The sequence below is a fragment of the Vigna unguiculata genome, chromosome 10 (genome assembly GCF_037176805.1).
Source record: "Vigna unguiculata cultivar grain cowpea cultivar isolate G323 ecotype 2 chromosome 10, ASM3717680v1, whole genome shotgun sequence".
Classification (NCBI taxonomy): domain Eukaryota; kingdom Viridiplantae; phylum Streptophyta; class Magnoliopsida; order Fabales; family Fabaceae; genus Vigna; species Vigna unguiculata.
Window position 1 is genome coordinate 2,478,833 of NC_140801.1, and position 23,668 is coordinate 2,502,500.

Here is a 23,668-nt window from a genome sequence, read left to right on the forward strand (position 1 = left end):
TACAGTAGATTTAATTGTAATATGGTATCCAGAGCGTGAAGCCTAATTTATGGGCACCGGTCCTGAGCTCACGACTCCTCTTTCTCCAATGGCATCTTCGTCGACGACTCCGATCATCTTCTCGTATGTCATATCTGAGAAGCTATCCGACACTAACTTTTTAGTTTGGAAACAACAAGTCGAGCCTGTGATTAAAGCCCATCGTCTTCATCGTTATCTCGTCAATCCGTCCATTCCCTTGCAATTTCTCTCTCTTGCTGATCATGAATTAGGGATTGAAAATCCAGAATACACAACTTGGGAGACCCAAGATCAGCTCTTACTTTCATGGTTGCAGTCTTCCTTATCTACTCCGTTCTTAGCGCGTATGCTTGGTTGTAATCATGCGTTTCAAGTTTGGGAAAAAATTCATACCCATTTCCACTCTCAGACAAAGGCTCGGGCACGTCAGCTGCGTACAGAACTCCGCACCATCAAGAAAGGTGATCGCTCTATTAGTGAATTTCTTCTCAGTATCAAGGCTCTCGTTCACTCTCTTAATTCGATTGGTGATCCTGTTTCTGAGTCCGAACAGTTAGATATTCTCCTTGAAGGCCTTCCCGTTGAATATGAAGCATTTCTTTCTCTTATGCATAGCAAACCTGAACTGTTCTCGTTTGCCGAGATCAAGTCACTGTTGGTCGCTCAGGAAGCACGCCTTGAGCGATTCAAACATGATAATGACAGTGTTTCTCTCAACCTCACTCAGGCACATTCACAAACAGCTTCAACCCCCACTGTTCAAGTTACTGAAATGCGCTCGCCGTCTCATCCTCGCTTTCCCCATCCGCCCTCTACACGGGGAGGTTATTATCAGCGCGGCAGATCCAGTCGTGGTCGTAGGGGTGGGCGCTCTGGTCGTAGCAACGTTCAATGCCAAGTTTGCACCAAGTATGGCCACACCGCTTCAGTTTGTTATTTTCGCTTTGACCCCAACTATGTGGCTCCATCATATACTTTTGCTTCTGCACCGCCTCAATAACACTTTTATTCCTCCCATTCACCTCACTTTCAAGGCACTCAGTTTCCAGGAGCCTCTTTCTCGCCACGTTCTCATCCACCACAGGCGTCTTCTCTTCATCCTATGCCATCTGTTCCGCCTCATGCATATGTTACTCATGCCCCACCTCCACCTCCTACATATGCCCCACCTGTCCCGGTTCCTGCCCAGCAGTCTCAGACCTGGTTTGTTGACTCTGGCGCGTCACATCATATAACCCCTGATGCCACAAATATTATTGACCCTATGCCTTCTTCCCGGGATGATCATGTCTTCCTTGGTAACGGACAAGGTTTGCCCATTCATCTTTCAGGTTCTGCAACATTTTCTTCTTCTCATGATCCCCACATCTCTTTGCAGCTTAAGCATTTGTTGCATGTTCCTGCCCTTAATAAAAACCTTGTGAGTGTTAGTCGGTTTGCCAAAGATAATAACGTGTATTTCGAATTTCACTCCTCTGTTTGTTTTGTCAAGTCTCAGGTTGATCACTCCATCTTGCTTCGTGGGTATCTTGGTCGTGATGGTCTGTATCAATTTCCTCTGCCTCCGTTGCGTTCTCATCGTCAGCCTTCTCTTCATGCTCCATTTGTTTCTGTTACACACAAAGCACCCTCTGTTTCCACTGTACCCACACACAAGTTCACTATGTTTTCCCTTTGGCATAATAGGCTAGGCCATCCATCTGTTACCGTTTTACAAAATGTTCTTAAATGCTATAATCTCTCTCCATTAAATAAAATTTCTTCAGATTTCTGTGTAGCATGCTGTATGGGAAAGTCCCACCAACTTCCTTCTCACTCCTCTTTAAATTCTTATACTAAGCCGTTACAACTTGTTTTTTGTGATTTGTGGGGTCCCTCGCACATTAAATCTTCCATGGGGTATAACTATTATGTTTCATTTGTTGATGCATACAACAAATACACTTGGATCTATTTTCTAAAGCACAAATCTGAAACCATCCATGTTTTTAAACAATTTAAAGTTTCTGTTGAACTTCAATTGAATCACAAAATTACAGAAATTCAAACAGATTGGGGTGGTGAATTTAGACCTTTCACTCATTATCTCACATCCCTTGGTATTCACCATCGTCTTATATGTCCTCATACTCACCACCAAAATGGTGTAGTCGAACGCAAACATCGTCACATTGTGGACATGGGTCTTCCTCTTCTATCTCAAGCTTCTCTTCCTCTGTCTTTTTGGGACCATGCTTTCCACACTGCCGTTTATATCATCAATCGTCTTCCCTCATCTACTACTCCTTATCATGTCCCATATTTCACTCTTTTTCACAAAGAAATTGACTACCATTTCCTCAAAATCTTTGGTTGCGCTTGTTTTCCACACACACATCCTTACCATAACAACAAATTACAGTTTAGGTCCACAGCCTGTACCTTTTTAGGATATTCCCCTTGTCACAAAGGGTACAAATGTCTTGATACTAATGGCAAAATTTTTATATCTAAGGATGTTGTTTTTGATGAACATACTTTTCCCTTTGCCACTCAAGTCCAGCCTCCTTTATTAGCCCCTTCATCCTCTCGGGTTCTTCCTCTTGGCATCATTCCTTCTGTGATTGTCACTCCCACTCAGCATGCTACTCTTGACACACCTCTTGTTTTGTCTCCTCCTGTGTCTTTCTCCTCCCAATCCCATTCATTAGACCCACCTGTTGTTCCTCCTTTTCCTGTGTCAACTTCTTCTCCTGAGTCTCACTCCTTGCCTCCTGTTTTGCCTTTACCATCTCAACCCACTCATCCTATGCAAACCCGTTCAAAATCTGGCATTGTTAAACCCTGTAGGTTTCCCACCTTACTTCTAACTGTTGCAGAACCTTCCACTGTTAAGCAAGCTTTGTCTTCTCCTCCTTGGCGTGAGGCTATGCAATGTGAATATGATGCGTTAATGGCCAATCAGACCTGGTCCCTTACTGCTCTTCCTTCTGGCCGCACTGCTATTGGTTGCAAATGGGTGTTTCGCATCAAAGAAAACCCAGATGGTTCTATCCAAAAGTATAAAGCCCGTCTTGTTGCTAAAGGGTTTCATCAAAGGTTAGGTTGTGACTATTCTGAGACTTTCTCTCCAGTTGTTAAGCCGGTTACTGTTCGGTTGATTCTTACACTTGCTCTAATCAATCGCTGGTCTGTGCAACAAATTGATATCAATAATGCCTTCTTAAATGGCATTTTACAGGAAGATGTCTACATGACTCAACCTCCTGGTTTTGAGTCTCCTGATTCGTCTCTTGTTTGCAAACTTCATCGTTCCATCTATGGCTTAAAACAAGCCCCACGCGCTTGGTATGATAGACTTACCTCTACCTTGGTCAGTGTTGGATTTGTTCACAGCAAATGTGATCCCTCTCTGTTAGTTCTCACTATTGCTTCTGATTGTGTTTATGTGCTTATCTATGTTGACGACATAATTTTCACTGGGTCTTCTGCTGTGTTGCTGCAATCTATAATATCCAAACTGCATGCTGTTTTTGCTCTTAAACAACTTGGTGATCTTGAGTATTTTTTGGGTATTGAGGTAAAACATCTTCCTGATGGCTCTCTTCTTCTCTGTCAAACCAAATACATTCGTGATCTCCTTGTCAAAGCTGGCATGACAGAAGCTAAAGACATTTCCACTCCTCTTCAAGGTGGCCTCAAACTTTCCAAGTATGGCTCTGACTACTTTGATGATCCTGCTCTCTACAGATCCATTGTGGGTGCTTTGAAATATATCACTATAACCAGACCTGAGATTGGCTTTAGTGTCAATAAAGTTTGCCAATTCATGTCTCAACCTTTATCTGATCACTGGAAAGCTGTCAAACGCATTCTGCGCTATTTAAAGGGTACTCTTTCTTATGGGTTACATCTTCAGCCTGCTCTTAGTTCTACCCAATATACTCTCACTGCTTTCTGTGACGCTGATTGGGCCTCGGATATTGATGACAGAAGGTCCACTTCAGGTGCTTGTATTTATTTTGGTAAAAATTTGGTTTCTTGGTGGTCTAAGAAACAAACTTTAGTTGCTCAGTCCAGTGCAGAGGCCGATCACAGCCTTGCTATCACTGCTTCTGAGCTCTTATGGTTGCAATCTCTTCTTAAAGAGTTAAAAATTGCGTGTGCCACACCGGTCATCTATTGTGATAATCAAAGTACTGTCGCTTTGAGCCATAATCCAGTTCTACATTCTCGCACAAAGCACATGGAATTAGACATCTTCTTTGTTCGAGAAAAGGTTTTGGATCGCTCTTTAATTGTCTCCCACATCCCTGCTACTGATCAAGTTGCTGACATCCTCACCAAATCCCTCTCTCAAGCTCGGTTCTGTATCTTACGTCACAAACTCAATGTTATTGATTCCTTTCAATAACCTTGTGTTTGAGGGGGAATGTTAGAGTATATAGAATTATATTCTGCAATTCTGTTTTGACTCAGATTCTGTATTTGTTATACGGTTATAACCACTGTGACAGCTCAGCTCTAGAGAATATATTCCTTTCTGTTAGATGTTCCCTATATATAAAGGCCAACATTCTGGTCTATCAATAATAAGAAGATCTTTCATAAATTCTCTGCTGGTTTTCTTTTCTCTGTTTTTCTTTCTATGTTACAGTAGATTTAATTGTAATAATGGCCAAGTGCTCATGACACCAACTCTTTCAAAAGTTTGAGCTAGTAGTAGAAGGCTCGTGAAGGGTTTTATAACAAACAGTTAAGAGATATAAACTAGTCCTTAGCTTATGCTTTATGGCCAAGTGCTCAACAGTTTGATCCTTGCTACCACATTCCTATATTCTCCCGATGTCCTCGACCTGGTTCCCTTTCAACTATTCTTTGGGATCCAAATCTTCTAATCTGATCATCACTACAAAACTGTTGATACCCATGGAAACCTTGCTTCCATCCACATTTTCTGCATATGTGCGGCCACTATCATCCGGTTGAAAATACGACTGTAAGATCGTAGGGAGCTTGCCTGAAACTGTCCTGCATCCAGAAATAACTGTACCCGGTGCCTAAAACTGTACTGTATCCAGAAAGAAATATAGTTGGTGAACCTGCAATTGAGGAACTAGAGGAAGGTATTTCAGGCTGTATGCTTCCACTAGCAGCTCTTACGCCCTTTACTACCAGATCCTCAATTTTCTCTTCCATGAAATCTATTCCTAGGGTTACTACAGAATGAGAAACCCAAAACTCCATGAAGCAAATACAAAACCATGGAAAAACACAAAATTCATCCATTCTTTCCAACAGAGTAGAGAAAGAAAATAATTTAAAGCCAGAACACCGTATTTGCGCAACTGATTTAACAGCTTACCTACTGTGAGTGGAGGATGAAAAATCACGCCGAGAAGGTCGAAGTCCTGATTCTGCTTGCTCTATTTCACGCTGTAGTTCTCTCTGCATATAATTTAAGAGGTAAAAAATATTTCAAAATCCCTAAGCAAAAAAATATATAACTATTAAGCTTACTCAACTCATGATGCAGAATTTTTACTTCTGCTACTTCTTTGATTAAGGGAAGAATATGCATATACATATATAATCATAAAACAGCAGCCTAGAACTGAAAAAGACAACCAGAATGGAATTCGACAACTCACTAGCAATATGCTTAAGGATTGTTAGACTTGTTCCACCTGGCACTCAAAAGGAATACTATTCCTCTACTAGACTTGCACAGTTCTAATCCCTTGAGCCAGCTTTTAAGCGTAGTCCGTTTCTAATGCCTAGCAACACTAAATGAAGTTTGTTCATTCTATTTTGTAGTGATATTTGTAGGGAAGTAACCCTCAGGAGAAGAGAAATGCAAGTGATTTGCACTTGATAATTGCGTTAATGTAATGATGGTCTCACTGTAAATGGGGATTAGGTACAATCAAGCAACCTACATATATCTTGAAATTATTACAAGGACCGAGCACATTGAGATTTTCTCCAACTGAACTGGTGATTCAGTGGTTGAGCCTAGACAAATTGTAGCGGCATTTAAAATCTAATGACAGATTAGGACATATGTTTATTAAATGGTCCTTGCCTCAGTTATGTTTGAAACTACATGCCAGCTTCAATAGTCTCTAGAATATTAAGTTTAGTAAGTCTTAATGTGCTGGGTTAAATAACTTAGGAGTTTAAATAACTGTACGAATCAGTATGATATGTTTACAACACGTTTAACAATAACAACTCCCGTAGTGGGATTACCTGTGTTTGCCTCTCCTTCTCCATGTCCAGATTGTGACGCAATTCCTTTGTTTTAGCACGCTCTATTTCTAGCAATCTTTGTCTTTCCAGCTCCTTTTCCATTTCAACTGTTCTTTCCCTGTTGAATAGTTATTAAAATCCTCAGCTTCAAGTAAAAATATCAAAACAATATACATCAAGCACCAAAATACTCAACAAGAGCTAAAACCTATCAAGTTCTTGTAGAAGTTCTGCTTCCCGTAAAGCCGCTTCTTCCAAATGTTTTTGACGGGCATGTCTCATAAGTAGTTTCTTTTGCCTACGGGCTACAATATCTTCTTTAAGTTTGGACTTTTCTCTGATAACATAATATGAACAAGTTTCAAACACTTTGCAACGTTCCTCAACAGCATAAATGGTTAAGATTTCAAAAAAGGAGAAAGACCGAAAGAAAAGATAACATTTAACACACACACACACACACAACAAAACTGACAGTAAACCATAGTTGCCAACGATTACAACCGATCATAAAATGGTTCATACTTAAAGACAAGCAAACCCTACAAATCAAACCATCAAGAAGAAAATACTTCAACAGGGAGATTTACAAAATAGCTCATACTTAAAAGCATGCAAACCCTCTAAATCAAGCCATCCAAGAGAAAATAATTCAAATATAAAACTGAATGTGAGTAAATCAGGTTTTATTATCTACAGGGTTTCTCAATTAGCATTATTTTCCAAGTGGATGTTTACTATTAGTTGAAGAGAAAACTACAACCACTTACAGGGAACGGATGCACTCTTTGATTTGCCGAAGCCTTGACACATCCTTTTTGTTGGCTGTAAAATTCAAATTAATAAATCAAATTTGAAGGAGGGTGGAGGATTTTCAGCAACTATAACAATGAAGAAGTTACAAGACAACAATAAACAAGTGTATGAAGACTTTTGTGTCCCTTGGTTATAAGAATCAATATATACTAGACCAAAATCTACTAAAGGGGTAGACGTAGACCTGGAATCTGATTCAATTCTTCCGAATCCTCCATTCGCCCTGGAAATGAATGTTCCTTTCGTATGATGTCTAGCTCCAATTCAGCCTCCTCAAGCTCCTAGAAAATATTCAATGATATGTAACTAATCATATAAATAACAAATGCATTTAGCTAATGATCACACATACCATATCATCTTGCTCGATCTTTTGTGAGAATAAATCAAAGTATGAGTGCACTGCTGTTAAGTTGCCAAGTACCTGTTGCAAACTTAATCTATTAAGAAAATAAGACATAAAACAGTTGTAGAAAAATTGGCTACTATGACCAACCAGAGTGCATACCAGCTGAAAATAGTATAAACAGATGACCAATTCACCTAGATTTTAGTATAAATAGATTGAAATACTTCGTTACCCAATTGAAAAAAAATAATCTTTTCACTACATGTTCACAAGAATCTTGCATGAATCATTAGTTATATACCAACAGCAGTGCAAATTTAATTGTACTTCCAATTTTACAAAAGGAAAATGTCTGAAAGATGTGTTGTATATTTTAGAAAATGAACTTTAACTCAACCTCATAAAATTGGCTTGTAAAGTTTGCATCCACTTATATAATAATATTTGACCATATCTCAAATTGGAATCTCAACCAATATATTCATTGAGCACAGTCGTTTTATCATATATCAGGGTAAATAGAATCAATCATAAATCCTAAATGCATACAAATAAATCAAATCCCTTAGTTGTGGTAACTGCATCCATAATTTCTAGTTAATAGCTATTTACATATTTAACATGTGTTAAATATGCTATCTGACAGATTAAAATCAACACAAAGAATGTGTTAAATATTCACTCGAGTCCACAAACTAGGGAAGGATTAAATATTATGTGACAATAAATTTATAAGCAGCTATACAGTATACGTTGCATGGTTATTTTAAGTAAACAAAATTTGGAAACAAAATTTGGACTTTCCTGAAAATTGAAAAGATGATATGGTTATTTTAAGTATATTATATTATTACCTGGTTAATAGATTCACGTGTATTAGCAAAATCTGGGTCATACTGCTTTGAAGAATTTGAAGAAAGCACTTCTTTCAGGGCCTTGCATAGAAGCATAATTTTAGAATTCATTATGAGATAAGATAAACAAAATACAAAATTATGCCATGGACAGGAAAAGGACTTAATGATTTTTTGTTTAAACTGGCATGAATGACTAGTTTCATTATAGAAGATACCTCTTTGGCTTCTTCTCCTTCATCCCTCAATCTACACAGGACTTGACATGTCCTCTTTTCAAGGTCTCCGAGCTTGCCATCTAGAAAAGTTAGAAGATGTATAATATAATCAAAATTTCTAGTACGCCATTTCATACAGACAGCAAGGATAAAGATCAATACCATGTTTTGTAGACCCCAAAGTTTCAATATTTTCCCATAAATTTTGAGGAATCAAAGAAATATCTTCAGCTGGTGAGTACAAGCAGGCATAAGCAATAAGCGTTAATGAAAGTTGCAGTATAGGACCATCTTGAGATGGTTGTGCATTACACAAACAACATATGCCATCAGCTGCCACAAGAAAAGATTGCAAGTGATGGCGCTCAGCAAATGGAATGTAATTTGAAAGAAGTGCCATCGCATGAACCCTTAAATGTAATGATAAATCAGACGAGGCCAGTACAACAACTTCATCCCAAGTACTAGAAACCAGACGAGATAAAACATAATCAGGAATGGATAAAACTAACTTATTTGGAATGAAGTCAGAGCAAATTTTAGAATTCATCACAGCTCTTTCTCCATTCGTACACTGGCCAAGAAGTATTCCCAAATGCTTAACTGCTATAATACGTTGCTCAGGTTCGGCATGGACCAGCAGTGTACAAAATAGGTCAATTAGAGGAACTTCACTTTCTTGACTGTTATAGATGCCTCTAGCAATTAAAGAAGTTAACCACTTATCACTCTGCAGACGCCAAGACATTTTTGGCGCACAGCAAGAAACATTTTTTATTGTGGAACAGATCATGCCTACCACACCATCCAGACAAAAGCTATAGGGTACTCCAAGTAAACAATCAAGCATCAAGCAAGAAACTTCCCAGCAACTGTTTTCTTGAAGCATAACAGCCAATTCACAAAGGCCTTGAAGCCCAATTCTCCAATGAAGTGTGAACATGTCAGATGACTTAGTTGAAGAATTTTGATCATCTTCAGCTTTATGAAACTTTTGAGAAACTGATGTCAAACATTTTGAAAAGACAAAGCATTCAGCTGATGCTATTGATAGTTTTCTACTTATTTGATGATGAAGATTCCAACAGCGCTCAATAGCTGGATTAAGCTTCGAAATGAGACCCTCTATGTCCTTACAAAATCCTTCTAAATAATCAGAAGGTAAATCACAATGACCAACATCAGCAATAGAGTTGTTACTATCTACATTATGAACATCACTCTCATAAACAATGAGACAGACATCACTAAGAAACCATGAATTTGGTTTTAAGTTATCTTCAGAAAGTCCATCACCATTTGCATGAGGATAGGGGGGTAGCTGAAGAGGAACCACACCAAATTCTTTTAAGTTATTCACTAATAATAATTTGCAATTATCCATAACACATTGAAATGCACTGAGATAATCAAAGAAAGAAGTTGTTGGGGCAAAAGCAGTAAAGTTTGCCAGATTTAATAAAGACTGCAAAAACTCCCTCCTATATCGAATAGATAAATCAGGAAAGATTGATGCCAAAATAAAAATAGCCAATGCTGTATTGTATCCATTATCTTCAGAATTGTGCCCGACCTCACTCTTTTGTTTTATTTTCATGAGAAGAGTGTTAAAGCACAATTCCTCAAAGTTCAGACAAGAATCACCATCCAATAAATTTTCATCATGAGAAATCTTGGACAAAGAATAAGAAAGGATAGGTTTCAACAAACGCAAAACAGAATCAAGAAATGACACATCACAGTATGTAGAACTTGAGAGTGACACAAGCACTTGAACTAGCTTGGCAGCTTCAGGAACCATAGCTTCCATGTGTTCAGCTATAATAGCTTCAAGTATATAAAGGATTATCGCTCTGGCATTCTTAGCATTATAACCTTTTAATTGATCACTTCCAATTGAAGAAACAAAAGAAAATGGCCACAAACACAACTCTGAAAACCAACACAAAACATCAGGCACCAGAGTGGAAGAAACAGATCTCAGCTGCAAACCAACAGCTTCTAAAATGGCTTCTCCAAAAGATTTGAATTGCCTTTTCATATTAGGAAAGAACTTCCAGAGCTCCGGATATATTGCACAAAAGGATCGTTCCTCATCACATTGATTACCTCGTTCAAACTCTCTTTTAGCAGAACTGTTTCCAACTTGTGAATCTTCAACTTTTACCTCTTCATACTTTTTACTGACAACATCATCAACTACAGCTAGGTCATCAGCAAAAATGGATAGTAAATATGTCAGCTGAGACAGATCAAATGCAAGGAAAATGTGGTCTTTCAAATACTGTTTTGCATTACGAGATATTGCCATCCAACCAAGAAATCTAACCAAAGGGTATAAAGAACCAGAAAAATGAGAAATTCTCTGCATCCATGCTGAAGAAGGAATTAAATTTCCACACAAGTAATTATTTTGTATATTATTTCCAAAACTTTGCTCTTCACCTACTCCACTTGCGGCGATTACCAATCTCTGTAGCAGTAACCAACGTCGCTCTACCCCTTTCATTCTTTCCTGTGTTAAATACAAATTACTTTCCTTCAGCTGGTGATGAAAAGATGCCAGCAGCCTGTTCAAGTCTTCAGCATATTTTATAATGATATCAATCACATGTTCTGGAGGACAATATAATTTAGTGCCAGTGTGCAAAAAGTACACAAGACTCTGCAGGAGAATTTCATGCATTGAGATTTGGTCTCCCTGCAACCGTTGGATCAAAAAATTACATAGTAGAGCTTGGTTTTGTCGAACCAAGGTTAGAGCATCAGCATACTGGACATCAAGGGGAGACAGTTTTATAATCTTTTCATCAAAACCTTCAGCAGAATAAGGACCAATTTCTCCACCAGATACTCTTAAGTTATATTTCCTGTCCAATTCAGCAGCCTCAAGCAGTATCTGAAAAACAAGTTTATCTCTTTTTCTCTCTATATGTGCAATAGTTTCTAAATTAGGTTTATTCTTTCCATAAGTCCTTTTCACTTTAACTTTATCACGAGGCTGCACCGTTTTACATTCATTAATATTCAACAAGTCAGTAAGTTTTGAAGAGGCTCCAATAGAAGAAATAAAATAAGGATTTACATGACATTCTGCGGCTAACAACAGAGCATCAATTGCAGCATCATGGCTTTCGTTAGTGACATCACTCTGAGAATGCAAATCTAAAGCCAGGCGTCTAAACTCAGAAGCACGAAGTTCAGAATCATTATAGTTCAGAAGTTGGAAATAATCTGCCTGTAGGTTGAAGTATTCAAAACCAAGGCCGGCATCCAAGATATTAGTAAGAAAATGATCGGTGGAGTGTTTCTCAGCCACGTTTTTCGATTCCAAGTTCATATCCCCAATGCTAGAAATAGAGCTGTTTTGCTTAGGAACATTGGAGAAATTTGTCAAGGTCATACTCTGCAGTTCGGGTGGGGAAAAAAGTAGACTACGATCTTCAGCAGAATCAGATTTTCCTGTTGTTTCTGAAACATCGGTTTTTCCATCAGAATCATCTTGACCAATTGACTTAGAAAAAGTACCTCCACCATTAATGCCAGAGGAAAGAGGTGAAATAGATGCAGTTTCATGATCAGTTGGTCGTAAAACTGACTTGCAAAGGTCAACATCAGGTGGCAAAAACATGTGTGGTTCCAATATTGATAGAAGCACACTGCAGATAAAAAGTAAATGTGTAAAACAAAAGAAATCTGTTTAGTTTCTAACATTTTTTATTATTAAACTTGGTACATAAATGGAATGGACACTTGTAATGTTAGTTTTTAGTCATTAAAAAAGAACTATAATAGTCACAAAGAGATCCAAATGCATTTTATCTGAGCATTGAAGATTTTTATCTAAATTATGATTAGTTCTCTATCTACCTGATATATACACATACACATACATATATATAAAAGTCTTAAGTTTAATCATAATTCTTGGTTGCAACATGTGTAACCATTTGTATACATGTAAAAAGCTATTGTTTATTAATGGGAATAAGCTACAAATAATAAAATATTTACTTTTGGTTTATCTTCCATGTAAATAGATATAAAAGACAAGCCACAAGATAAAATTTTCTATCCAAAATATCAACTATATTTTCTACAGTACAGCAAAGAAAGGAAGTGACGCCATACCTAGGAGCCACAGATCCATTCCTCCATTCTGATTCCAATGAAGGCAGCACAGCTGGCTTTCGTACAGCTGTACGGATGATATTTAGAGCAATTGTACAATTCTGTTCCTGCTTTTCTGGAAATGAGGAAGCTAAATCTCCAAATGCTATTTTGCTTTTCGACACAGCTATTGCAGGATCAAGAAAAGGATCCAACATCTCAACAAGAAAGAGGATTTTGTGTTTAACTTCCTGGAGAAGACATTAAATAGTTTAACATTAGTTGGGTCTTCTTTTTTGTTTGTTAGGGAAAATGAAAAGCAACAACTTCACAGATAAGGGCTAAATCATTCATCACCAGCAAATCAATAAGGACAAAATGTAAAGATAATGAAATTCTAAAAGACAACTTATTTACCAATGAGATGTTTATACTACTTACAACTCTCTGTTGGAGTTTACAGAGAAGGGAGACAGAATTGAAGAAAGAAAATTTGATTTCTCAATCCATTTAGAATCCTATTACAACAAATATTATATAGCTAGAGGTAACTTGATTACAAGGAACAGAAACAGTTACTGCCGGTGTCACCATATGAGCTTGCTGGACCAAACTAACTCAGTACAAAATTCACACTCAATGGTAGCTTGGTTAAGACAACACAGACATTCTGCCTTATATACATCATTATATATGAAGCGGTTACACCTTTATGTGATTACAATTTTATCCTTTAAAGGGGATACACCCTTTTGTAACTATGTTTAGTGTCATGTTTTAATTGGACAATTTTATCCTTTAACAAATAATCTATACCATTATATAAAGGGGATTCATCTTTTTGTTGCTATTTTTTGTGCCATTTTTCAATTAGACAATTTTATCTTTTATATATAGATTGTGCTTCTTCATAAATACATAGCACATTAATTTGGCATTGAAACTACCAATCTCTTAGCTAAAGCACAATATCAATAAGATAATAAGAAAGGAGATGAAAAGATAATAATTCTTATTCTCATTTGGAGCAAGTACCTTATATTTTCCTAGTATGTCATCCATGTGCCCCGACAAAGCTAGAACAATATATTTCAAGGCAGCACGAGCACGAACAAGTGAATTGTGAGCATCCTGACAGACATGACAGTTTCTTAATTTGGAACCAACAAAAAGCCAGAGAATGATGGAGTATTGAACAAACTTTCTAGCATTGCAACCTAAAATACACAGTTGAAAAGGTCGTGTGCCAAAAATATATAAATATACAATGCAAGAGATGTGTGCATGAAGACGCAGTTCAATTCACACAATACGTATTATCAGATAACAAACACTACTTCCAAAAAGCTGAGCAGAAATAACTATCAGTTATTGTGAAATACGTTAAGAAAGCAAGAACGACTGTCATACCTGGATTATACCCAAAAGATCCTCCAAAAGCTCCAATGCGAGATCAACCTGTGCAAAAAGAGGCCCATAGACAGTGAGCAAAAAACATAGCTATAAAAAAAATTAACATTATAACTTATTGCAGCACCATTTAAGCTGGCTAGCAAAAATTACCTCAATAATCAACAACACTCACATTAACCAAAATGGTTGAACAATGTATTTCATAAAGAAAAATTAGCAATTAATGTAAGAACAGATATGTTGATTGTGAGCAAGAACCAGAACCTGAAGTTTAAAAAGGACAAGGACAGACCAAACTTAAACACCAGTTTTTTGTATTATAATAGTGGTAATACTTGAACTACGTAAAAAAAATGAAGAATTATTTTTATTGATAACAATCACACCAATTACATTCTCATCATCTATATTTGTAATAATAAAAAACCTTTGAAATAAGGAAATAACAATATGTTGAAATGAATACAAAGATTATAAAGATATTTTGTCCTAATTACTATGGAGATTTGAGAATATTTTTATCGTAATAATATGCTATTTACAACAGTAATGATGAAGATAAAATATAATATTGGATCAAAATAATGGAGCAAAAATATAGCTGAAAATACCACAGGATTCAAATAAGAAGGTTCAATCGTACCTTTGCAATCACCTGAGTCATCCATGGCGCTAGCACACCAGAACACAGATCAATCAGTACACAAGCAGCCCTAGCCTACATGAAAGAAAATATCCAATCAGCGGACCCATAACAACAAATTATTTCAATAGAGCCTGAAATTCTTAGTCGTTGGTTTACTACATTATAAATTTGTTGATATCACCGAGGATGTGCAAGCACTTTTATCCATTTCTTAATTTATACCAGCAAAAATTTATACAAAAACAGAGTTGCAACAGCACAAATTTTCTTATCTTGAATTTCAAGTTAACTATTCAATAACATGTCTTTTTTAACTAATCTGGTCCTTTTTCTTCATATCCAGTGGGCATTTTTCAAGTTTCCAAACACGTGCTTTGTAGTTTCTCTTTGCCATGGGTTTGACTTTCCAATTGTCTATGCATCGTGGTTGTTAGAGATCTCATTTCAACTAGAGATACAATCAAGTTATTGTACATGCTAGGGTGCAAACTTCACCTTAAAAATCAATTTTGTGAAATTGAGTTAAGCCTAAAATTCTCACCTTTTAAGATGGTAATCTTCGGCCTAATTGGGTATGTTAGAGATTTCATATCAACTAAAGATATCACCAAATTACTGTATATAAATGAATGTAAAACTCATCTTGTTTGTTAGAGATCACACAACGACTAAAGATAAGACCAGATTATAGTATACATGTGCAAATCTCATCTTATAAATCTGTTTAGTGAATTTGAATTAGACTTAAAGTTTATTTCCTAAGATTATTCGATATGCATATGTTTCTCTTTCATACCATCAACATCTCTTTTTTTTAAGCTCTTTTAATTTTATTTTTTTCTCCAACCACAACTTCTCTTTCCTCACAAGAGTCTTCTCTCATTTGACACAAAATAAAATCGCCAAACATCTAAGCCCAAGATCAAGCAAGGAAGAGTATTGCTTACATACATGGATGGCTGTATTGAGTATTTCAATCTCTTCCATACTTTTTCCTAAAGGTGTCTAGCAGTGAAATATATATCTTGAACATTTTGGCAAATGCAGGTTTGGTGGTTTTAAAAGCATTTCATTAAAACAGAAGCTGATTACATTAAAGGGATTGTGCATCTTTTTGCTTTTTTATGTTTACTTTTTCTTTGTAGGTTCTGTTCTCTGTTGTAATTCATCTTGCAGATTTTTTTTCTTTTCTTTTATCAAATAGAAAACTTAATCCAAACTAGAGTAAACTGTTTCTACATCAAATTAAGGAGAATAAAAAGGAAAATAGTTGAAAAAGGATAAATGCAATTTATACAGCTCGAAATCAAGCAGACGTACACATACTATGCATGAAAAAATAAGATCCCAGTTCAATATTAAGAAATAGTTGGTTGACTAACATGAGATGGTGAGTAGGATGACAGATAACCAGCACAAGCATGAACCAGCGTACGATACGTGGCTGATGTTGCTGTAGCAACAATCTGCACATATAATACACATAATCAAGAGAAGAAAATTATAAGATGCCACAGAGTACACAATTTAAACATCTTGGCAGTTGGATCTATAAATGCCTTTGGAATATAACCTGAGATAAAGCCTGTTGAACAATAGGTTGTTTCCACTGAGAAAATGTATCATCAACAACATCAAAAGAATTGCTAACCCATGGGCGCAGAGCTACAAAAATCAAAGCGGAAGCCAAATATTGAACAAAGCAGTTCTACAAAAGCAATCGTCACAGCTATGACAAACAATTATACAATCTAAAACAAATGTGATTTTTTATGTCAGAATGTAAAACAACTGGAAGTTTATGTTCCTACACAATAATTTAGGAAAACGCAATTTTCATCTATGCCAAGAAATAAATTAATTAAGGATGATAATCTATCCCTTAAATGATACCTTTGAAATAAAAATGTGAAACAACAGAAATTGTTGTTGACATATATTGAATTATAAAACAGGGAATATATTAACAGTTTAGAAGGGATATACCAGTTTTTCAATAGACAAACAATATTCTAGGGCTCCCCACTTCCTGTCCACATTTTACCAGTTTCCTAAAGTACCATGACATTACTCTATGCTAGCTATTCTTTTTTACAAATTGTTTTAATAAAGGAATAAATTCATTAGGAGAAGAATTTATATAGAATTTGAGGGATATAAGAAACTCCATTTCAAAAAAGTATAAATAAAGCAACAAAAAAAGGGAAATTATGAATGGAACACTTAACCTGGCAGCAGAGCTTGTATAAGTGGCAGTGCAGCCCAAAAGTCCGAGGATCTCTCTGCCAACTTGCTGCAAAGAACAGGCTGTAAACTGCAGTGTTAAACAATGTACACAAACTAATGCAAATTATGACAATATAATCAACACCATGGAATATTATATCATTTTATTGAAAGAAACCTGTGATGCACAAGAATAAAGGACATGTAAGATCCCTTCTTCTACCACCCCCATATCTAGTACATTAAGATAGCTGAAATCCCACTGCTCATCTGGCATCCGGAATTCGTCTCCAAAAAGGTTTGAGTAATCAACTAAAGTGAAAGGATTAGACAGTTCCAAATTTAATTTATCTTCCAAAAGAGAAGTTACTTCGTCTTGAGGGTTTGATATATCATGATCAGTATCAGGATTTATGAGCTTGTGCATAATTTTAGATGCCTGAAATAAAGGTGAGTATATGCCAGAAGAACACATTAGCAACAAAGGATTGAACACAGATAAAAGAAAAACATAGATATTGAGCATTTGAACTAGATTATGTATCCATGCATTGCACAGTAAATTTCTTATTTTTACATTAACTAATTAAATTTCACTTATTATAATATTAATTAGGTTAATGAAATTTGTTTTTATAATATTAATTATGCAAAATTTACTAATTAGGATAATAATTAGATTGATATTATTCATATTATTATTTATTAAGAATTAAATATTATAACTTATAAAAAAGGACTAAAGTACAGACATAGATTCTAAGACATTTATTTAACATCAATTTTGTTATTGTTCAAATAGTTGAAACATATCACATAAGTTTTAAAAATTAAGAAACAAAATAATTCAGAGATTTATTTAATATATCAAAAGAATTAATATATCAAATTAATCTTTAAGTCAATATTTGGATGAAACAATTCATAATTTAGTTCAAGGTATTTTATGTAGGTAAAAAATAAAACAAAATTGATATTATTTTACAGCAATATAGGATAATATAATATTATTTTAGTATATTCCTGTTCTTTTGGTGTTGTAGTATGATGATAATATAATATTGTGAAGATACACATAAAATAGAATGTTATAACAATAAAAATTAAAACAAAAAGAAAAAGGAAGTGGATAAAATGCGAGAAAACTGTAGTAGAGATTGCACACATTTTATCACAATATAGAATATTATATATATATATATATATATATATATATATATATATATATATATATATATCAATAAGGAAAATTCAATAATTCATTTTCAAATATTAAATTATTTATTTAGTTACCTGTATATTAATATAACATAAATACTTTTTCTTTTAAAGATTTAAAGCATAAAAAAGTCTTTTAAAACTAAAAAATAAATATTTCTGTTTCTTAAAAGTTATTTAAAGACTTAACTCACATAATTTATTTATTATAATAATTACAAAAAAATTTAATACATAAGTTATAAAGAATAAAGAAACTATACTTATCTACTCTATAAATAGAATGGTTCCTAATATGTACTTTAAAGTTTAATAATATAAAATAAATATACATATATATATATATATATATATATTGACTGTTAATAAATAATCACAGTATTACTTAAGATAAATAATGACAATATAACTGTTATAAATTATTGTTTGGATATAATAAAATGTTTTTATACAATTTTAACAATACTATTGGATGTACATAATTTATAATAATATTTATTTTTATAATATTATGGTATTAAGAAAGATGAAAGGAAATGTCGACATGATATTATTCTTATTCTTACAGAAAAAAAAATGAAAAAGTAATGTCTCACGCGAGAATACTCTAAATGATGTTGAGCAGAGTTTATTGACAGCATATATAAAGATAAACAATTAAATGGGTGAGAGATAAATACCATTCTACAAACAGAGCCCAGTTCAGAATATTTATATGCCTTTCTCAGAAGTACAAAAATTGCATCTGGCCTAAAAACTATGGCACGGTACGGAGATAAAATTAAAGGTGATGCACTACGTGATCTCCTTGGCTGCAAGAAAAAAGAATTAAGGTTAATGGATAGAGGGGTCATGCATGTCGAATGACCATCACTATACAGGGAGGGTAAATAATATGAAGCATGTAGAAGACACGGAATATTGATTGGATTTCAGAAATTAAAATGACAAATGTTAAAAAAAAAAAAGTCTCTGTATCAACTAAGAAAATATCATATTTAAAATCACTTCCCCCTGCAGAAATATCTAGTAAAAAATCAATAAATGTCAAACTTAAGGAGATTAAGCACGGTAATAGGACAATTTAGGATACGTAAGCCCAATGTGTGCGAATGGTTAATTATACAAGATTCCAGTATCAGATATAAAATAAACAGGGCATCATGAAGTCACTTTAGCACCTTTCGAGACCTAATGGAAAATGACTTTGAAGGTTATCTGGACCTTCGGAAACCCAAAAGGAAGTTACTTCCAGGGTTAGCTGGGGCTATGAAGGTGATCGTTCTCTCATTTTTTACTATGGAAACAGTCAAACTTATTGTATGAAAATGGTGTAGCACAAACAATAGACGTAGGGGAATGTACCTCAAAGTTAGAGGAAACTGTTAGTATTGGTGACAGTTGACTGCTTTTAGAGACATCAAGGTCAGAAATATTGCCTGGAGGTTTTGAATTTGTCCTGTAATTAAACAAAATATTTGTGCTACATAAATTATGAATAACAAATAGATCATTCATGCACAAGCACACATTGAAAAAAGATATGTACTTAGAGAAATTCAGGTAACTTATAGCAATGGTATCTGTACCCTTTTTCAACCAAGAACCACATGAATTAGTTTCCAAACAACAATGCAAATCCCATATGTATAGTAGGCTACAAGGATAACAACGTTGAATTCTATCAAAAACCACATTATCAATAAACCCATTCCAACTATAGCGCCTCTTTCAAAGTTTCCTCCAAAACTTTAGGTGTCCCTAATCTGTCTGTCCATTTGACTTACTTGAAGTATTAAACTATCTTTTTTTATCCCCTTACTGGCCTTTGTGGGATGTCTTGTGCAACCAAACCACTACAAAGCAAGTCTGTGCATTCCCCTCAACTTATGCTACTCCAACTTCATCCCAAACACATTCATTCCAAAACTGACATTTTCTATTATCTTTCTTATCCATCTTATTTTTGCATGTCTGCTACATAATTTTTAGATCTTTTAGCAGTTTTCCGCCCATCAAATGGCTTAGTATTCAAGATGAAAACTCATAAAATTTACAGTGTCGAAATAAGCAGAATATGCAATTTAAGTATCACTTCCATATTTAGAGCATACCATTAGAAATATCTAACAAATAACAATTCGTCAGTTTGCTTTACTTGAAAAATTTGTTTGAAATTATGTTTCTCTTATCAAAAAGGTATTATAGATCACAATTTCCAATTAGAGAAAAATAATTGTCCAGTGGGAAAGATATAAAAAGCAAACAAACCTTTCATTTACCACATGAAGAATAGGATAAAGAGGACCAGCAAGCATGGCAAGAAATCGTAGGTTAGATTCAGGATTATCTGGAAAGCTGGAAAGATCTGTCTGCAGTTTTACATACAATGCTGAATGACCTAAACAAAAATATGGGCAAACAAAAGAGAAACAAGGAGGAATGATGAATCAAGCCATGAAAGTAAAAATGCTTGGGTCTACCTCTAATTGTGGAAGAAATACAAGCAACCGACTGGTCACATCTTGCAACAACTGCAAACTATGAAATATCAGAAAGGAAAGAAGGATAATAGAAGAACTAAACTACATAATCATGTTATTGGCAGCAAGGTAAACCACCTGGAGATGAGTATCATGAGGATCCTGTTTGTGAGATAAAATATGAGGTAGCAAATAATTAACAACTGGTTGAAATTCAGCCTCAAGACCAGGCACAGAAACTCCTATTAACTGCAAGACACAAATGACAAAACAAGCTCAGTTGGTAACAAAATGAACCTTTTCTTCATAAAAGAAGTAAATTGTATGAGAAACAGAAAGAGAAAAGAGTACACAATCGTGGAGGATAGAGGAGTAGATAAAAAAACAACAACAAAGAAACATAAGTTCCAAAAAGCCAATCAATGTAGAAGAGCTGTGACTGTGACAGAGCAAAGAGTGAAAAACTTTGTCAAGAAGTATTTTACGAAAAGCCTTTTGGTTTATAATGTTGCTATTGTGAGAAAGGACAGATTAGAAGAGATTTTCAAGAAAATGCTCACGGAATATTAGGCAGGTGTCAACGAAAAATCTTTGGGAGGGTTTTAAGTGCAGCTTTGCATACATTAGCTTTAAAATAGTTTTCTTTGCAGTTTATATTTGTCAGGTGTTGGTTTTCTGTCTTGCATACTTTCCTCCATTTACCCAACAAAACACACAAAAAAGTAAGAAATTTAAAAGTACAAATCAAAAAAGTTGAGCATCATCTAGCATTCAGGTTTGTTATAAATAGCAGAAACACAGGCATGGTAGTGCTTGTGTGTCCACATTTCAGTCAACATGTCCTATTTTATTGCTCTAAATTATCGAAATTTGCTACAGCTTACAAATATTGCAACCTACAATTTAAAAAATTAATGAAATTCCATGGACAAAGAAGAAAGTGAAAAGAGAGAATGAAAAAGTTTTATCCACATGAGAGAAGAAAGAAGAAGAGAGGGATACAGAGGAGAGAGAATACATCGAAAGCATAGAGAACACCAAAATGTGAGTCTTTTTTACACAAACCAATATGAAATAGATTTAGTGAACGGATTGCATAGAGGGTTGCTTTTTAATTGTTCTACTTTTTTCTGTCAAAAAGAATAGTGACAAAACAGGTCATGGAGGATGGTACTGTTCTGGTACCATGTACCATGATGAGAAGACAAACTGAGTAGGAATATAATGAATTTCATGTTGGGTACACATGCGTATTCTTATTTATAATGAAGAAGAGATACAATAATAAGGAACAAAATCAATATCTAATAATGGAAAATATTAGAATGTAATTGATTAATATCTCTAACATTTTCTTTTTAAAAAGATTTGGCGGCTATACTATGTTTGAAGAATAAAGACATCTAAAAGAAGTGTACACCAACAGAGGTTATTCCTTTTATATACTGTTATAAATAAGCAACTAACTACTTAATTAACCAAATGGCCTAAAGTAAATAAAGAAAAAGATCTCACACATGCATAGGATTTAACTTCAAATTCTAGAATAATAACAAATAATGAAAACATAAATGGTAAAGCTAAAATAAAGTACCTGAACAAAGAAAATGGCAATGGGATTTCCACGCAAACAAGATATCCTCACATATCGGCATGGAGTGTAATTTGTAGGGTAGGTCATGTCGCGTCTAGGTGCTTCACATCGTGGGCGAACTTTCTGGAATGTCTCTGGCTGGGAAGCCAATATGAAAGTAATCAACAAAGCATGGGCCACAGTGTCATTCATCTTGCAATATGCATAATTAAAAGAAAAAATAAACCATGTCTAATTACAGAGGAATAGCCCAGCATCATTGTCAAAAGAAGGAATTGAAGGAGCACAGTTGAGCATTATACGCGCATTTTTTTTATTAAAAGGCTGAACAGAAACAATTAACATTCAATTGAAAATAAAGTGGGATCCATGTGAAGTGAGACTCAACGATTTTACCTCCACCCTCCATACAGACAAGTTGTGGGACTGAATGCTAGCCAACATTACTGTTCCGAATCAATTAATTTAACAATTTCATTTAATCAGCATAGCTTAATTACATCATATTCTAGAATGATCTTGTCAAGAAAGATTTCAAGAAGCATGCACCATGTTGACGATACTATGTCAGTAAAACAACAGAACATGTCTCCAGAAAAACTTTAATAAAGGACAATGAGACTTCCTAAATTCTCATCGTATTGAAATACCAAAGATTCAACCCAAAAACAAACACTAAAGTCAATTATTTATCCACAATTTCCAGTCCAGACCACAATTATGCTTTTGAAAGATGTAATATTAAACAGTCCAAACCAGTTGATCCAATAAAAGCTTAAACTCGACATGATTTATATTTGTTGCTGTCTAAGGTGTCAATTTTTTTTGTAATTCCTGCTGGCTAATATGTGTGGTCGTCAGGTTATATCATCATTTACTCAACACTAATTAGATCTAAGAGAATGCGTCCAACCATGAGGTACTCCATATACTTTCCCTTTATAAACTATTGACTAACCAAAAGTGACCCCAAAAGATTTGACTTTTCAGATACGGGCTTTATAAAGCAATAAAAAATACAAGAGCAAAAGAATAAGAATTGCTAATTATCATTGATTGACAACTTCCATCCAATAACCTTGTAACGTAAGCCAACCGCAATTTCCCACTCAAGTACAGACTTGTTATAAATCCGTATATGCGACAACAGGCAAGGCTCCTGCAACAAACAAACATAACTACCATTTAGTTACACAAGGAGACACAAAACATCACAAATGCAATAACAAATGTCCAACTGCTTCCAAACTGAATCATGTGCAACACAGAAAAAGCAGTTACAGGCCCCAAAAACTCACAACAAACAAACCATTTGCCACATCAATCCTATCCACAGTCTACGCAACACAACAAACTCTTCCTTTCCATTTTCAAATTTCGGCAGGCTTAAATAAATTTTAGGTCTCCAATATATATGACCACTTTTATTTTATTTTGAGTATGCAGTATTGTTTTTTTCAAATTGGGTACCTAATAAATTAAACGTGTT

General features: G+C 34.9%; 1 protein-coding gene across 4 annotated transcripts in view; it reads right to left on the minus strand.

The window, feature by feature from the left end:
- Positions 1-23,668, minus strand: part of LOC114167152 (uncharacterized) — a 29,189-nt gene that overhangs the window by 3,817 nt on the left and 1,704 nt on the right. For 2 of the 4 annotated variants that reach the window (XM_028052131.2, XM_028052130.2), the window contains exons 2-25: positions 23,258-23,338; positions 22,180-22,317; positions 20,724-20,834; positions 20,586-20,636; positions 20,374-20,474; positions 19,468-19,561; positions 18,783-18,914; positions 17,063-17,323; positions 16,887-16,965; positions 16,232-16,323; positions 16,041-16,124; positions 14,656-14,730; positions 14,010-14,057; positions 13,635-13,730; positions 12,621-12,850; positions 8,652-12,148; positions 8,490-8,569; positions 8,272-8,352; positions 7,421-7,492; positions 7,253-7,349; positions 7,023-7,077; positions 6,461-6,589; positions 6,253-6,370; positions 5,366-5,448 (exon numbers count right to left, since the gene is read on the minus strand). In XM_028052131.2, coding sequence (XP_027907932.1) covers positions 5,366-5,448; positions 6,253-6,370; positions 6,461-6,589; positions 7,023-7,077; positions 7,253-7,349; positions 7,421-7,492; positions 8,272-8,352; positions 8,490-8,569; positions 8,652-12,148; positions 12,621-12,850; positions 13,635-13,730; positions 14,010-14,057; positions 14,656-14,730; positions 16,041-16,124; positions 16,232-16,323; positions 16,887-16,965; positions 17,063-17,323; positions 18,783-18,914; positions 19,468-19,561; positions 20,374-20,474; positions 20,586-20,636; positions 20,724-20,834; positions 22,180-22,317; positions 23,258-23,338 — 5,885 coding nt within the window. Of the gene's footprint in view, positions 1-5,365; positions 5,449-6,252; positions 6,371-6,460; positions 6,590-7,022; positions 7,078-7,252; positions 7,350-7,420; positions 7,493-8,271; positions 8,353-8,489; positions 8,570-8,651; positions 12,149-12,620; positions 12,851-13,634; positions 13,731-14,009; positions 14,058-14,655; positions 14,731-16,040; positions 16,125-16,231; positions 16,324-16,886; positions 16,973-17,062; positions 17,324-18,782; positions 18,915-19,467; positions 19,562-20,373; positions 20,475-20,585; positions 20,637-20,723; positions 20,835-22,179; positions 22,318-23,257; positions 23,339-23,668 lie in introns of those variants that run through there. The other 2 variants (XM_028052133.2, XM_028052132.2) reach the window with 2 other exon arrangements.